Below are 17,605 nucleotides of genomic sequence, written 5' to 3' on the forward strand. Positions count from 1 at the left end.
AAGTATTCAAGGAAATGATTACAACACACATCATGACAACTGGATAGCGAACTGTCCTTCAGTAGATGGCCTCACACTTTGGGGTTTTCGGCGAGTACAAAGCTCACGCACTTACTAAAAGAGAACCAACATGCCAGAATCTCAAACTATCGCTCTAAAATAGGCAACCTCAAATAAAATAAAAGAAGAAGAGCGTGACATATGTATGAAATTGTTAACCATTTTATAGACTAAACATGGTGATTATGTAAAAAATATTTCAGGAGGTTTTAAATCCCCTTAAGCTACTCTTTAGGTGAAAAGTACTATTAAAGACACAACAGTTTATAGTGAGCTATGAATGTGTTTAGTGAAGATAGAGCAGAAGTTGGTTATGTGTGGATTATGTGACACTGTGGAGATGGTCGACACCTGGTTATGAGACATGACACTTGAGTGTCCTGACTTACGCGATATACAATATTTTATAAAGGAGATTATTGGTTCAAACAACAATTGAGAAATTGAAAGATCCAAGTTTATACTCAACTAGCAGTGATCCTTAGTGACAGCATTTATGATGTAATATGAGGCCTATTACAATTTAGAATTGAAAGTAAACATGTACATATTACACATGTAGTAACGTACATATTTTTTCAGTGTTCATTGTGAAGCGCTTCAAAATCTAAGCGAATTGTATGTTTAGAGCGTGAAGAATCATTTCAGATTTGAATGAGCTACGCATTACATGTCAAAGTAAAGTTTTTCTTTTACCACAATCAAATGATTATATACATACTCAGTCTGAAAAAGTATCTTACTTTAGTACAAATCATTGTCTACTTTGGCCCTTATAGTCTTCTTCCGGTCCAAGTAATTCCCGGTGCCCTAGAAACATTAGCGTTGTCGCCTAGATCACGAAAATATGTACATACTCGGTATGAGAAGGATTTCTATTTCACTACGTTATTGCCCACAAAATTCTATCTAGCTAAACAATAGTATGTGTGAGCGCGGAATTAAATTATCGCTTCATAAGATACCGATAAATTGCTAAACACAAATGTTCACGTATTTATATACAAGTAAGCATAATTAATTATTTCGTTGACACCACTTAATTACACAGATGTATTATTAACATATTTAACATCTACACGTCTCTTAGAACCACTTTCAAAGCGATCCAATTTTATGTTACATATTAACCATTCTGTTTCACATCAAGCCTGTAGCGTTACATTTGTTTTCTTTAATAGAGTATATGTGATTCTGAGTTACAACAAAAGTACTTTCACACCGTCATTTCTGTATGGACATTTGACACATTTTAATCAGATAAATTTTACGCCCCACTTTTTCACACCCCTTCTTAGCTACACTTTAATGGGGATTTTGAAAGAAAAACATTAATTACAGATTCCTCTTAGCTGTTATCAGATTATCTATTACTAGGGTTATAATTATACTCATTGTAAAATGTATTATGTCCGATTCTCTAGCTATACAGTCGAGAATCATTCTGACACTCCAGATCTGAAAGCTTAGATATGAAACGTACAACAAACAAGATAATAAAGTTTTTCCATGTTTTCCGTATATATTTCCCAAAAGTATATCACTCTCAGTGGAATATTGAAGATTTTTAGAAATAAAATTAGCCATCTTAAATCAGATGGAAATATTTCAGAATCTTTTCCTGTAGTCAGTAATAGTTACCGAAGATATCAATAATCCTGGGCCCAATTCTATCTCCATCGGTAGGCTCTGAACGTTGGAGTGTCAAAAGACATCTTCAGAAGCACATTATTTGCACAACTGCCATCGGTGACGAGAGTATGTGTATTTGTTAGTAGTCGGCTCAACACACACTGACGCACACGTCAGATTGTTTCCGGTGTCATGTCAAACAATAGCCCGGTAGGAAAAGTGGACAACTTTTAAGTGCATTAAATGTAGCCGGTATTAATGTAAAACATTAAATATATTTTGACTTTCTGAGTTGAAATTTTTTTGCATCAATACATTTAATTTTATTTATTAACGTCTGACATCTGACACTTGACTCCTAGGCTAAAAAATGAAGTGCAATCTAAATAAAGAGGTATTCACGTTGTCTCATAAGGTGCACAATCGAGTCCCCTACGATGTGTTAGGCACGATCCTAAAGCACGATTGTAACAACTTAATTTCTACACAATCATAACGTAGGTATGGTGGAAAGGTTTGATTCAATTTGAATGTTGAATTAATCTCCTTTTCACCCTCCGCTGAGTGGCTGACGTCGAAAAGTTGCACAAACTTCGTTTTCAGCTCTTCGTCGTCGATTTGTTTTATCTTTTCTCACGGGCGGGGTCTCCAGATTCCAAGTCTGTGACAGCATCATATTTCAGACGCTGCACTAAGGGGAAGGTGAAAAGAGCTAAGCTCAACATTCGCATAATCAACCTTTCCCACAATAGCTATGGTGATTCTTATGTATCAATCAGATTTCGGAAATAAAAAATACTGTAAATCCTATGTAAGCTACTCGTGTTAAATAATAAATAGTGTTAGCGGCCATAAAAGGATAACATTATTGGGGTCTGAGGATTGTTTTAATAGGTCTTCCAGGATCGGTTTATGATATAAAGACAAATTTAAATTTAAAATTATATTAGTAGTAGTTTTCATATAGTATTACACAAATTATTGTATTCACAGTATTGCTGTAGAATGTAATTTAATCTGCTATTTATAACTTAAAAACTGAACTTTAACAATTAAAAAAATACAATGAGGCTCATTAATACCAAACATAGAATATATTCTAGTAAGCATAAAAAGATTACAGAGAAGTTTAAGAGCAGTAGGATAGCGTTGTTGCCCATACTGAGGTAGAAGAGAGCAGCGAGGCGCCGAACCGCGCCAGTCCCACCCAGCGAGTAATACATATTGTTTATATAAATGGTCACGACTCGACGACGAAATTAGACATCTATGAGAACCATTCCAAACTCAGTACATTACCTATCTTTAAAAAGCAAACTCGTTGTATTTTCTGAGCACCAAATCATGCAGCATAGTTGTGTACGTAGAGTGCAGAAAGTCTGTCTTTAATGCGTTGCCAACGTATACGTGTTTGGATCAACGAATTCAGTCGAGTACTTATTAAGTAGTGATTTTATTCCATGATAAAATTCACTACAAAGTGACAATTGTACAGTTGACTTCGTTCCAACCACCTTCAATAACTTCAGTAAAACATAACGTTTAATAATGGTGTTTATAAGAATATTTGTGATAAACACTGAATTTATAGTTCCATTAAAATTCTATATATATATATATATATATATTTTATAAGACTACAATTATTTGTTTTGGCGTACTTTAAAAACTAGTTATACTAAATTATTAAAGATAGTGAAATATAGAAAATTTGCCCAAAAGCTTAATTACCATGATTAGTGGATAGATAATTTACAAAATCTCGCAGATAGAAGACGACTCATGCCATTTACAAGAAATGTTTCGACGTAACGAGGACCTAAACAGGTCTCAGCTTTTTGTTCATAATTTAAACTGTCACAGTGCGGCGACCACCTGCTCCACAATGCCGCCTTTGCTCATCGCTCACTGGTAACGTTATTGTCGGCAAACTTTGGCTAACCTTATAAGTGTTTTACATTCGTGTCTCAAATAGAAGCTGAGATACAACACACAGTTGTTTACCTCTAGATAGCACGAAAACAATGTTTCAGAAAGACAACAAATTTTCGCATTGGACAAACTATCTTCTCGTAAAATATTACTAGGCAATATTACAATGTTGAATATTATCGTACATGACTTACTTCTAAATAATTATTAGTTGTTCTGATAGAGACCATTAACTTGGAGTAAATAAAATTATTTTTGTGCTGGTAGACGTAAATTTAAACTATTTTTAAAAGGTTCAAAAAGAAATGCTCATTTAGTTACAATCCAGTGTTTTTTTCTATTCCTAGGAGGGTTCACTTCTAATGCGAACAGAGACACAGACAAAAAGAAATAAAATGTTTCTATTCACATGAATAATAGGCTTCCATAGCTCTTACCTAAATCTTTTAAGACACTTTAATTTAAACACATGATGTCTATTTAATAATATTATAATGCAATTATATTCTAATAATGTAATCTAATAGTAAAACTTAGTATTGGTCAAGTAAAAGTATAGGGTTTCTGTATTTCCCTAAACGATTTCTCATGAATAGGATTCATACCCCAACATGGATAAATTACAGTTGTAACTACATATTTTTAATATTATGACTTCATTTTGACGAAATATCAAACACTTACACTTACAATATTAATGAAGCTCATTCAAAATATGTGGCAATATCTACACACAGTTACAGAAATTGATAACATACATTATAATTTTTAAACATACTTGGTATCAAGCAAACTATAAGTATTCGCATAAGAAATAATATTAATGGTACCATGATATGGTACCTACATACGTTTATTTTAATATGAAATATTGTATCATTTATACCCTAATTAAAAAACAATTTTAAACTGTTTTCTTTAAACATTAATCAAAAACTGTATTTTAAATGTCAGTGTAATATTCTATATATAGAACAATAAATAGTTAATCCTAGACCATGTACACTAACTCATCAATCTCGTTGAATGTGATTGTTTCCTGGAGTACCTGTACATGAGCCGACTTAGGCAAGGCCGAGGAGATTATTAGAGCTAATAATATACAATACGTGTATCATGGAGGCAATACTTCTTAGAAAATATGAATGAACTGACCACAGCTTTTGAATGTAGATCAGTATGTGTTCCCAATTCTCAAAATTCAAAGCAAATCTACAGCGTTTTTCCTGGTAATCTCCTAAGTCCGAGATAATTAAAATAGAATTGTTTTATTTATGACACGTTTAGTAACAAAAAAGTTTTAATTATTTCTCTGAGCAACAATTTAATTTGATTACACTGCAATATATTTACATTATATTACATTATTCAATGGCTAAAATTAAACTTAAAAGGTTTGCAACTGATATAGTATGTGTCTTTTAACTAACTACAGTATTAGGTTAAAAACATTATATTGTAGCCTACACCTCAGACAATTTAAGGAGTAATTATATATATTTTGTTTTGTTTATTTCATTCTGTGTATTTTAAAAAAAAGTGTACTTGATAAAATTGTATACTTACAACGAAATACTGTACAGAAAACAATTATAGTTTCTTTTAAAACTGCTATAAGTGTGTGTGTGTGTGTGTGTGTGTGTGTGTGTGTGTGTGTGTGTGTGTGTGTGTGTGTGTGTGTGTGTGTTCAAGTTCAAGTTCAAAAATCACTTTATTCTGGAAAAAATACAATACAATTTCATACATACACTTTTATCCCCCAAGGCGCAGAACTGCGCGTGCGGGGGAGCAGTTGGTACCTAGATCCTTATTTAAAGTAACTAATCATCACACTATATACCGTAAAATTTTGAACGAAAGAACACATATTACATTTCATGCATAATTATCCGAATTCATAATTTTACAAAATCACTATATTAACAATGCATACTAATTAATTGTGTGTGTGTGTGTGTGCGTGCGTGCGTGCGTGCGCGCTTGCGTGCGTGCGTGCGTGCGTGCGTGCGCGCTTGCGTGCGTGCGCGCGTGCGTGCGTGCGTGCGTGCGTGCGCGCGTGCGTGCGTGCGTGCGTGAGTGCGTGCGTGCGTGCGTGCGTGCGTGCGTGCGTGCGTGCGTGCGTGCGTGTGTGTGTGTGTGTGTGTGTGTGTGTGTGTGTGTGTGTGTGTGTGTGTGTGTGTGTGTGTGTTGTGTGTGTGTGTGTGTGTGTGTGTGTGTGTGTGTGTGTGTGTGTGTGTGTGTGTGTGTGTGTGTGTGCTTTTTTTACTGTTCACTTTGACTGAGATGTTGGCTATATAATTTTTTTAACCTAATACTGTAGTTAGTTAAAAGACACATACTATATCAGTTGAAAAACCTTTACGTTTAATTATATATACATATATATATATATATATATATATATATATATATATATATATATATATATATATATATATTATTATATCATTATATAAATATATAGTAATCTTTTTACTTTTTTAGTATTAACGATAAAATGAAGCCTTAAGTTATCACGATGCTGTCAAAATAATCAGTTAGTGCTGCATATAGTATCTGCAGGAATTTTAGAAGATTCAGTATTTTAATTAATTTTATCATTGTTATTCTTGTAAAATTCCAAGAAATTTATTTTCTTCTTGAATATTTTACTGGGTAATTTTCAAAAATGGTGATAAAAATTTAATTTTTAGTATATGAATTCTTTAATTTTTTTATGAATTTTGATGTAAAAAAATTACCAAGCTATGGATCGTCCCATATATGGGACACATCCACATAAAGGTCGCTTTTATAGTTAAGATAATTTTTTTAAAATTACGATTCTGTTGGGTAAAAACTGCAATAAAACACAACATTTTACATTATTTCTTCAGTTTATTAGTGTACAGTTACTTGCCACTGAGTTATAATAATAAAAACCTAAACTAAAATTTCAAATTTTTGGTTTTTCAAAAAATTTTACAGTAAATACAAATTTTCACAAGTTTTTTATAACTAGGGGTAGCATAAAATGTTTTGTCATTACAGTTTATAATATTTCCAATAATGCTGCCCACTTTTAGCACACTTATTTGCTGTGGAAGTCAAAAAAACAGTTCCTGTTTCTAGCAACACACAAGTTGACTGAGCACTTTGTGCACATTACAAAGGTTTTCTGCTTGCAACCAGGGTTTTTACACCTAGAGTTATTCCTAGAGTCATCAAATGAAGTTAGGTGGTTTTTACCGTCCCACCTGACATCGTCTACCGGTTTGATAGCATTCTGTCTCTTAGCGGCTATTGGAGGAGGTGTTTCACTGGATGGTCTGCCACGTTTTTTGTTAGATGTCTTTCAACTCACAATCAAAACTTCTCCTACATGCTGACGAAATTTTAATAAGTCAAGTTTTTGTTTCTTAGGAATTTTTAGTTGTGTGGCATCCCTAATATACTGAAGCCAAGCACACAAAAAAGGTCACTGCCAGGTCGATCGCATGTGTGATCATCCTGAGTGTCCATTTCTTGCTTCTAATAAATGTTCTATAAATAGAAATAAGAAAGTCAAACTTTATCCACTCCTCCCATACTCTTGTTGTATCTTTGAACAACTTCAGGTCTTTGGACTTGAATGTAAACTTTGTTTTTTTTGTCCCATCGCTTGCAAGTGTCTATTTTTCCTGAGCCAATAAAGTTTGAGGCCAAATTTACAGTTGAATTATCATTCCACTGAGTCAATATGATTTCCATCATCAGGAGACTTTATAGAAGGGTCCTCGACTAAGAGCTTTTATTTCTTTTTTGACAATATTGGAGGTTTTGAAAAGCGATCAGGCATAGCAGTACCGGCAGCATATATTCCTTTCTGTTTGAGCAATTGAAGGCACCAATAGGAATTAAAAAAATTATCAAAATACATGTGGATGTTTGGTACTGTAATTCTCTCAGCCAGATGCAAGACAACAGCACATCCTTGGCCTAGCTTACTGAGAACAGAATCCACTTCAGCTGTTGGACCTTGGTACAATAAAAAATCGTATATGAGTCCACTTTCTCCACAGAGCATTGTTTGTTAATAAACTTTCCCTTGAATGGGATCTTTTGTTCGTCAATACAAACATTATGTTCTAGTTCAAGGTGACCGCAAGTTTGCTTGATTCTGTTGTAAATAGGACGAACTTTCCAGAATTTATCTGTGTCTTGAGGATTTTGCTGTGTGTTATCAAGAAAGTGAATACAATTTCTTAGCTTGTAAAAACTTTTTCTAGCCATGTTATCTCGGATAAGAGGTACAACAAACCTTGGCTCCCAATAATAATCCACGCGAGGATAATTCAAATTCCCCATCAGGATATTAATACCAATAAATTGCTTTATTTCATCAAGGTGTGCCACAGTATAATGAGGCACATTCTCTTGTTGAGCATAGAGATTTGTGTAGTACGCACACTCAGTCCAAAAAGGATCAGAGAAATATTTATCAAAATACTCTAATGGGCTTGAAAGCTCAGTCAAATCTGGTTGTGGGGGCTCATAAAATTGTTCATTTACGGTTTCAAAACCATCAATGGTTCTCCATTTTATTTCTTTCTTTGCAGTCAACTGTTTTTTTTTTAAGAAGTATTCACTTACAGCCTGATCTAATGTTTGGCAGGTGCTAACCATTACAGGTTCAAGGGGCTCTGGTGTATTACTTTGGTGTATTATTAGCTGGAATGATAGGATTGAAGTCACTGACAGCTTCTGGATCTCCATCACCTTGTACATCGAAATCCATTACAGAAAATATTGTCTGATGTATACCCGGGAACTGCAAACATATCATCACCAACTAGCGCCATCGGCGGCTATCGGCGCGGGTCATCTTGTACTTCTGCGTGTAGAAGTGGTTGAATGATATCTGTAAAAAAAAACATGTGTAACTGGACCAAATATAAAACTGCCCATTATTATCATGATATTGTTTATGGACTAATCTGTAACCATAATATTTGCTTCATTCACTGAGTAAGCATTAGTCATAACGAACATAACCTATCAAGACAGATTTGTTTATTAGTAAAATATTTGAAATGATCTTACCTTCGTTTTCTTCAAGTTCATTTCCTTCTATTTCGTCGTCTAGTTCATCAATTTCTGATAGATTCCCTTCATATATCAATGCAATGATATCATTGTCATTGACAAAAACATCTCTTAGGCCACGAAACATCTTGCAAAACACAGCTAAATACTTACACAGACACATTCAGCTGTTCACTGTTTACTGAAACAACAATCAGCTGAGACACCATTGTGTGGATTTGTCCCATATGTGGGACGATTCATTAAATATCACCATAGTCAACATTTCGCTACTAAATCATCTGACAGATATTTATTTGGATCGTATATATCATATATTTTGTGAAAACAATTTTTATTTGACAAAATAGTAAAATTCCAAAATGTTTATAAACATAAATAGTACCTTCCTCATCGATAAATTTAGGTTACCTTGTTTTGAGTGGGAAAGTGTATTTTAAGTTTTTTCAGAAATTCCAATAGAGTGTACCACTGTACAACATTGTACGGTAGTCCTATCTAGTGGCAGTTCAATGCACTCCAAGGCCTAGAGTAGCCATTTATTAATAAATAATATTATTACAAAAAATCGTCCCATATATGGGACAAATGTGGACAAATAGTGTGTCTACGTATACTAAATAAAATAGTTGTAACATTAACGTAAATGAGCCATATAAAGTCGGTTTACGTCAGCAACTCAATTCTAATTCATTTCTAAAATATGGCATGGAGTGAAAATAAGGAATATACCGAAAAGAATAAAGGAAGATTTTTGGAAGGCTTTCAAAGAATACTTAAGAAAAACTTTTGAGTTCTTAAAAAATTTATGTTGGATTTTTAAAATCTATGGAGAATCTCCATTTAGTCCATTCCAGAAAATGTCAAATCAACGCGTCATTAAGAAGTGAAATCCCATCTGACGCTTTCTTTTGTAATGCATTCTCAGCAACTTTCTTAAATATTAAAGAAAGGGTTTTATGATTTTATTAATATAAATATAGAATGAGGTTCTTCCGGAAAAAATATAAACAATAGTAACGAAACTATTTATTATCATTTGTAATCCACAGAATGTATTAATTTTTATTCACTAACTTATTATACCAAAACATATATAGATAATTTTTTTAATCCATGTAGGTCTAGTAGTCTTTCTCTTCTGGTTGTTTTTTCGGTATTGAGTCTTTATTCATTAAAATTACACCTCGATTCGTGAACAAGTTTAAAGTGACTGTAGGCTATCACGCCAGAAACGAATTACGCAGGTCCATCGGAACTTCTCAGTAAAGCTGGCACGCAGCAGTCTCCTTTATAGTTGAGAGAGGCGTTGAAATTGGCTGTTTCGTTAGTAAATCTGGGCTTCCATACTCGTAAGCCTCAAATACGGTAAACAGACGCCCAGGTCAGTCCTATAAGGTTCTTAAAAACTACCTCTATGATCTATGTATGTACTGTATAAGTTGTTTGTGAGGCTAAACAACTTTTCTTTGGTTGGTACACTTTTATTGTGTATTTAACGTAACCAGTCTTAACATCATTTATAAATTTCATAAACACACTTTTCAACGCATAGATGAACTTTTTTTATGTATTACATTAGTATGTAACAGCAATATTGTACCACGTTTTAGTTTCTTATTACTTACATAACACAATAAATCTTTTAGAAAGGAAGAATAATCCCATTTTTAATATACTGCAAACTATGGGGTTGAAAATATTTTAAGGAATTTGAGCGCTTAATAAAGTCACTCACAGAAGACGAAATGGCAAGATTTAATGATTTCTGGTGCAACTTTATACCCCATAAACGTGATAATGGAGGTTTACGTGCTTTTGCAGCTAATGTGGTTTCTGAACGAATGCTTTCTATAACTTTGATTTGTCCTAGTTTTAACAACAAATCATGTGTAGATTATTTTCTGTTTTAATTTATTAATACTCCTAAATAAACATTAAAGTGTTTATTTTTGTCGTTCAATTATCGGAAGTATATAGGAAAAAATATAAAAGAAAAATTATTTACAAATGTACGTTTTTATTAAAGTATGTATTGTGTCCTATGTATTTTGATATGGCTTCAGAACGAAAATGTTTTAGTAAAGACAGGCTTTGTTTGATACAATATTTCATAAACCGATAACGTTTTGGGTAATTAAAGTATTAATATTTCAAATACTTAAATTCTTTTATTTTTGTAGCTAATCTATCATAACCAGATTGGGGTCGAAATAATGCCAATATAAAGTTTTCTAGATATATTTTTCCAACGAAAAGGTTTCAAATCTTACTATTAGAAACAATATAATAGATGAATACATGCTATCCCTTCCAATACTGAACAAATTATTTCTTATTAGAACCACAAAATACAATAGAAAATATAAAAATGTGACAGCTTTGTTCTCTGTATTTCTAGGTCCGGTTAGCCAGAATAAACTATGAACATTACGACTAAGTCAACTTCAATCAACCAATAATTTCATGCATAAACCAGATGATACATACAGTTGTAAATCTTATTCATATGGGTTAATATATGTAGATTTATTTTGACGCTTATCAAATATTATTTTCTTATCGTATAGGATCATTTCTTAATTATCTTCTCTTCTTTCTATCTCAATATTATTAAGATTGTATCTATAACACACTCATTCATTTTACACAATGCCAATTAACTCAACAGAATTAGTTATTTATACCACGTTCGTTTAACATTTATTTTTAATTTGTATTAACAATATATTCAACGTGTTATTTTATGAAATTAGCCTTATTGTATATCGTACACTAAATAATAAATGCTATAATGATTACAAATTCCTCGAATTCATCTATCTACTTTTAAATCTTAATAACAAGTATACAGACCCAACAAAATCATATTATGAAAATCAGCATATCGTTCAATACGCAATAAAGTAATGAACATTACAATGATTGGCAATCCTCGTATTGATTCATTTCCCTTGGGTAAACAAACAAAAACTGTGTTGCCATAAATAAAACTTACATCAAATTAAACCAAAACAGTGCATCATTTCAATTAAATGAAAGCTTGTGTTAGTGTGTTAGTGTCATGATTTAGTTATAGCTCTGTACTACGTTTACAGCTCCTGCGTACAAAGGTAATATTTTAACGAGATCTTTCACATTTCAATTTAAATATTATTAAGCAAAAAGGCCAATCGCTGTTATATGTAGGTGGTTAAGCCTGACCTAGTAATATAAATCATGTTCTAATATTCCTGTAAGGATTGTACTGACACGGTTTCTAGGAACAGTTGTTCGCGATAGTTAACCTAAGTGGTTGTTAAATCCAGAGCACGTAGAGACATCTGATTACCATACTACTACTGGATCCTGCCACCCTCAACCTACAAAACAACTATATACCCACCACAGTACTCGTACTACGTACTCGTATGGAGAGTTCGAATAGTACATTGTCAGTCCATTATCAAGAATGTATGATACTAATTCATGTAGGCTATCCAAGTTTGGGCATAGAAACAAGATCACCTCCTCGTATTCCAATTTAGGCATTTTCATTCAAACAGAAATTTTTGTTTCAAATTGGTACCAGTTAACGATTAACATGGGGTGTTCATTAGAATCACATAAACATGATACATTCACCATCACTGAACTCTTGTGTTTCCTCATATAGATGTGAAGCTTCACGTACAAATTTAATATGTATTGCAGTTTCGTGCATATATAGGTCAGATAGTTTTTTAGATATCATGTGTGACAGAAAGATAGAGAAATAAAAGTTATTAAACCACCATTCGCTTACAGCCAATAAAGGAGTAAATATTTAGTAAATAAGCACTATACCAATACAAAGGTGTTAGTGTAAATAGAAAATCGATATGAATCGAGTCTTGTGAGTATTCTTTGAAAATTTTTAAACTAATTTATAATAGCTTAGGTTTTAAAAATGTTGAAAGAAATTGCAATCCAATGTGAGTTATAAAGCTTGATTAGATGAAAGGTAGTATGAACGACTCGTGGAGGCCTGTCCCCAGACCCGACTTTACAGCTGCGATAAGCTACTGTTTATCCTTACCTCATAAACCATCTCCCCGCCTTGCACTTTTGTTCCACTTTAATAACATTTGCATACTCACTTTACTCAAAAGTTCCTGTTGAAGAGATTGCTAGTGGAACAGGACTTCAGAATTGCAACGTTTACTTGTATTTAAGATTATAGGTTACGGAATTTCTAGAGCTTCCTCAGTAAACAAAACTTTTTAAATACAAGTGATGAAAATATATATTTATAGTACATTTAATAACGAATAAATATAAATTGTTACCATAGTAAAAACGATCCTTTATTTTGTTAAGTAGAAGAGTTATATAACCTTCAGTTGCCACGGTAAATCTCACGGTGTCTAATGTATATTCAAAAGAAATGAGACGAGAGTGTACAAACACATCTTATTTTGGTTTATTTGCCGTTTACAAGAGGAATGGGGAAATGGATCAATATTCCTTCACCCACCCTCCGAAAGCTTTTATGAAACTCTCCAGGTTTATTGCACCTTTTCACAAGCACACGTCTATAAGAAATCTACCTACAAAATCTTGACTAGCTAGATAAAAAAGAATTGAAAAATAAAATAGATTAAAAAAAACAATATTGGAGTAACTAACATAAATTTCATCAGATTCACAGGAATATATTAATTGCTCTATGATATTTAAGTTACACTTCTGATCAAGGACTCTATTCTAAATATTTCCTCAAATTAACAGTTAAAAAATATATGTTTACTAAACACTCCCAGTTTTTTTTTTCTGGATAACGTCTGTGCTCAACAATGAATACAGAGGTTTGCAATGAATACAGAGGAATACAATGAATGAGAAGTGTTGTTACTTTTAAGTTTAATTCATGCTTTCAAGCTATGTGTTCAAAAATTTAAACTGGTAATTAAAATAATTCAACGTCGTTTTATCACGATACAATAAATAACAGTCAATAAATGTAGATTTCAAGACCAATTGAGTACGCCCGAAGGGATTTTAGAAAATTAGACCTAAATGTTAACCAGGAGCCCTAAGAATGTACATGTAAAATATCATTACAATAGGTCCAGTACTTTTTAAATCATTGGGTAACACACACACCATTATATTTTTATGTTATAGAATACCTATCTTATATTACCATGATACGATAAAACTAAATACACGTTTACATTTCTCAAAAAAGATTGAAAGTACATTATTCGCATTGATATTCTAGAGGTAAGGTTATGCCGTGGATGAAATCTAAGATACGCCACACGAAAGATACGTTTATGAGTATCTATGACCTATAGTTTAATCTTATAATTTTAAAACATAATAACAAGATATATACTGTAAAAGTAATTCTTTAAGAGTTAATAGTATATAACGGAAGATGGAACATACTTAGGAAGAGACGAAATTTGTTTGTTTGGAAATGTTTATTTTCTTTTTTTGTCTAGTAGACAAAAAGCTATTGACCATATAGTACAAAAAAGGTCAAATATTAAAATACTCTGCTAAAACATAAGAACACGATATTAGTGAGCAAACGTGTACCATGTGTTATTCAGGCAAACAACCCTATTGCCCCTGCTTCAAATAATGAATAAAAGGCACAGAACAAACAATTGAACAACAATAGGTATGCATTACATATTTTCTCAATATCTTTTATGGATTTTCAGTCAGCTTTGTTGAAAGGAAGATAATAGATAATCTAAACTATTGTGTGTTTACATCGTATACTTAATTATAAAATAGTTAGCGAAGTTTCATTCTATTATAATATTCCCTCCACACAATATCCAACTCAGTCCGAAGCGACGGACTAGACAATACCAGTTTTGCTTGAATTTGGGAGGCACAAATACTCAGACAAGTGTATAAAGGGCGTAAGAATTCATTACTTAGCCTATCCATTACTGTATAGGATGCTCGCCTCATCCCCTGATTAGACGATATCCTTATTTAGAAATGAATTCAATCTATATAATTTATCCTACCTAGGTTTCTAAAACTTTTGTTCTTTTTGGACTGCAAGTTTCCTCTTCTTTGTAAGCCAAAGATAAATAAACAAATCTTTGTTTTCACTAAAAAATCCAATTAAATCTTTTTCAGACTAAGAATACATTAAAATGTTCTCAGTTGTCAAAAATTTGAATTTCATATACACTTCTTAGGATTTATATTTTAACTTAATTTTATGTCGGTATCTACTTCCGGATATAACATACAGTCAATATTTTAAGTAACATTATAGGTATCAGATAACGTAACTAAATCGCATAATTCCGTAAATTTGATATATTCCTATAAAATACTTTTTTATTAGTTCTGTTACTAGAAAAGGCTTTGAAAAAAATTATTCAAGAAATAAACTTAGCTTATTATATAACGAAAATAAACGTTTGCATTTATAGAAAATCAAAGCGGGCTTGTTTTGGATCACGAGAAGGCTTATAGTATTATTGTAGTATAATCTCACTAATGAGCCCAAACTATATTGAATAGCTAATTGGCTCCAGGTAGTAGAGAGTGAATGCGGTATGGCAACATTCAAGTCCTGCTCAAACCTCTGAACCCTTGCGTTGTTCCAGGAGCTGAAGCGCGAGACTGGAGAGGAGCATTAAGTGCGAGGACAGGCACATCTGAAGGATCCTCATGTTCTGCTGTAAGCCTCCTGTTGTGTGCGAGCAGTAAACATAAGTACTATCCTGATCTGTTTAAGTTAGCAACATCATTTACCTCGTCGATATTTTGTTTGTGTTTTCTTGTGATTCAGATTTTTAAATGTTCATGATGGTAAATCCAATAGCAATCAAAACCATTGCGAAACAATTTTTTGTAGTTGATAACTTGTCATCTTCTAGGAAAATTTACATAATGTGTCAAATAAAACCTATACGGCGATAGAGATTAGACCTTTTAAATTAGTATCATTTTGAATACATGTTATTTTAGGAATCAGACGATTTTTAACTTTAGATAAAGAGTGCTAAGATTTAAGGGGAAGCCTTTATATTTTATATTAAGGATTTTAATTTTTTTCTCTTTTTTAGGATTAGATTGTAAAAAAGTTTTAGTCAACAATGTTGAAACTTCCTTTCTTTACTGGAACACAATAAGCTGAAATTGGTAATTAGGCAAATATAATTTTACTTTATATTACGAGAGTCGAGTTACATCTTATAGGTAACTATAATATAAACATTGGTGCAGTGCTAGACAATAAATAATGAATATCATTATACTACATTTTACTATCACTGGTATAAATGAATAAAACATTTTCAAATATAACTTTTATTTTTGCGCAAAGGCCTTTCGGAATTAACGATTCCATCATCGGGCACTTCACAAATTAACAAATGTTTGTTAATGGAATCGTTGATGATGGAATCGTTGTAACACTGTAAAGTTTGGTTAGGTGGATAATAGTTAAGTGCTACAAAAATATTGTAAGATACTATATTAGAATAATGGCATGCATCTATATTGGGGTATAAAGCTAATTATAGATAGTCATTAAATGAGATATAGCATTGCAGTATGACTGATTGTAAAATGGACTGATGTTTGCATGTACAGTAAACTAGAACTTTACGTGCGCCGGCGATATTGCTTGACTAAAACATAAAGCCTGGATATCGTAAAACAGAACTTGTGTAGTCTACACGTATGGGTGTTTCTACAGATATAGAGTATATGGTTCTATAAAATTATATATATGTGTTAACAATGACCACGGTTTCAGTTAAATTTCTTCTTATTTACTTTCAAACATTTTTACTTAAACCCACTTATTTCTGTTTATATAATTCGTAACTTTTGTACAAAGCACGGCCTGTTAAAATTTAAAAGTATTATACTTATTAAAAAATAATCTATTCATCCCTTTCGCCTTTTTTTACTTAAAAGGCTAAATATTGTGCATTTATCAGTAGAAGTATAAAATTCTAGTTGTAAAATTTCTAAGCAATATTAAAAAATATACCCTATTTATGCCAAATGATTGAAATGATAGATTTCTTTATTTGAAAACTAGAAATATGCCCTGTTTTATTGTGCCATTATGACTTTGCATTATCCAAAATCTTAAGAAAAAATAACTACTGTGATATTTTAGGGATTAATATTTTTTACGATATTAAGATTTTTTGATTGTTTATATTACAACTGCTTGTAAAAATTGCTCTAAGTTTATCCCGAATTAATTTATCAATAGTTTTATGAGCAAATAAAAATTTCATAAAACGAGATGCTAGATGATTCCGTTATTTTATCAAATCACATCCTATTTTTTCAAAAATAAACTTTAACAATATTGTACTATTTGATAGTGACGACTATGCAACGCTCTGCAAGAAATTAGTTTTACCATTTTACATCCAATTACACTTCTTTGACAATTATTATAAATTTCAATTATAAAAATCTTGAATCAGTCTCGAGTTTGCACTTTTTTATGGATCTCAAACGATTGTTTAATTACTTCATTCAACAATAAATACTAAAATATTGTACAAGAAATATTAACATAGTATTTTTCTAACTGAATTCATTCTACTTGCACATTATTAAGTTCGTTTCTTTACAATTGGGCATTTACTAGAAGTGTTTGGGTGTTACAAGGACATTACCTAAACAGGTCTCAGTCTCTTGTTAATAATTCAAGTTGTCACGGTAACCACCTGCTCCTCTATACCGGCTGTACGATTTACGTTTACTGATTGTTTTATCTTTATGAGAAAATGCCGATTATATGAATTTTTTTGCAGATACAACTAAACAATAATATATATTCTGAAACTAATATACACTTTTTAAAACATTGAAAATTATATAGTTTAACCGACTTCAAAATGAGGAGTTTATACAATTTTACTTTTTTCCATGTTACAATATTTTA

The 17,605-nt window shown here is 32.0% G+C and overlaps 1 protein-coding gene across 1 annotated transcript; it reads right to left on the reverse strand.

The window, feature by feature from the left end:
- Positions 1–6,694: 6,694 nt before the first annotated feature.
- Positions 6,695–8,370, reverse strand: LOC124371367 (piggyBac transposable element-derived protein 3-like). Its single transcript, XM_046829697.1, has 3 exons — positions 8,236–8,370; positions 7,174–7,332; positions 6,695–6,955 (listed from the first exon to the last, which is right to left on the reverse strand). The coding sequence occupies exons 1-3, from the start codon at positions 8,368–8,370 to the stop codon at positions 6,695–6,697; spliced, it is 555 nt and encodes a 184-aa protein (XP_046685653.1).
- Positions 8,371–17,605: the final 9,235 nt, after the last annotated feature.

Source organism: Homalodisca vitripennis, unplaced genomic scaffold (assembly GCF_021130785.1).
Source record: "Homalodisca vitripennis isolate AUS2020 unplaced genomic scaffold, UT_GWSS_2.1 ScUCBcl_1311;HRSCAF=4772, whole genome shotgun sequence".
Classification (NCBI taxonomy): domain Eukaryota; kingdom Metazoa; phylum Arthropoda; class Insecta; order Hemiptera; family Cicadellidae; genus Homalodisca; species Homalodisca vitripennis.

What these genes read in the sequence shown, in the direction of transcription:
- LOC124371367 (XM_046829697.1), bottom strand. Translation starts at nt 8,370, where the DNA reads ATGTACAAGGTGATGGAGATCCAGAAGCTGTCAGTGACTTCAATCCTA. An exon ending in GCCAAACATTAGATCAGGCT is followed by an intron (nt 7,333 to 8,235) that starts GTAAGTGAATAC and finishes ATATTGACTCAG; the next exon opens with TGGAATGATAATTCAACTGT. An exon ending in GTATGGGAGGAGTGGATAAA is followed by an intron (nt 6,956 to 7,173) that starts GTTTGACTTTCT and finishes GTGAGTTGAAAG; the next exon opens with ACATCTAACAAAAAACGTGG.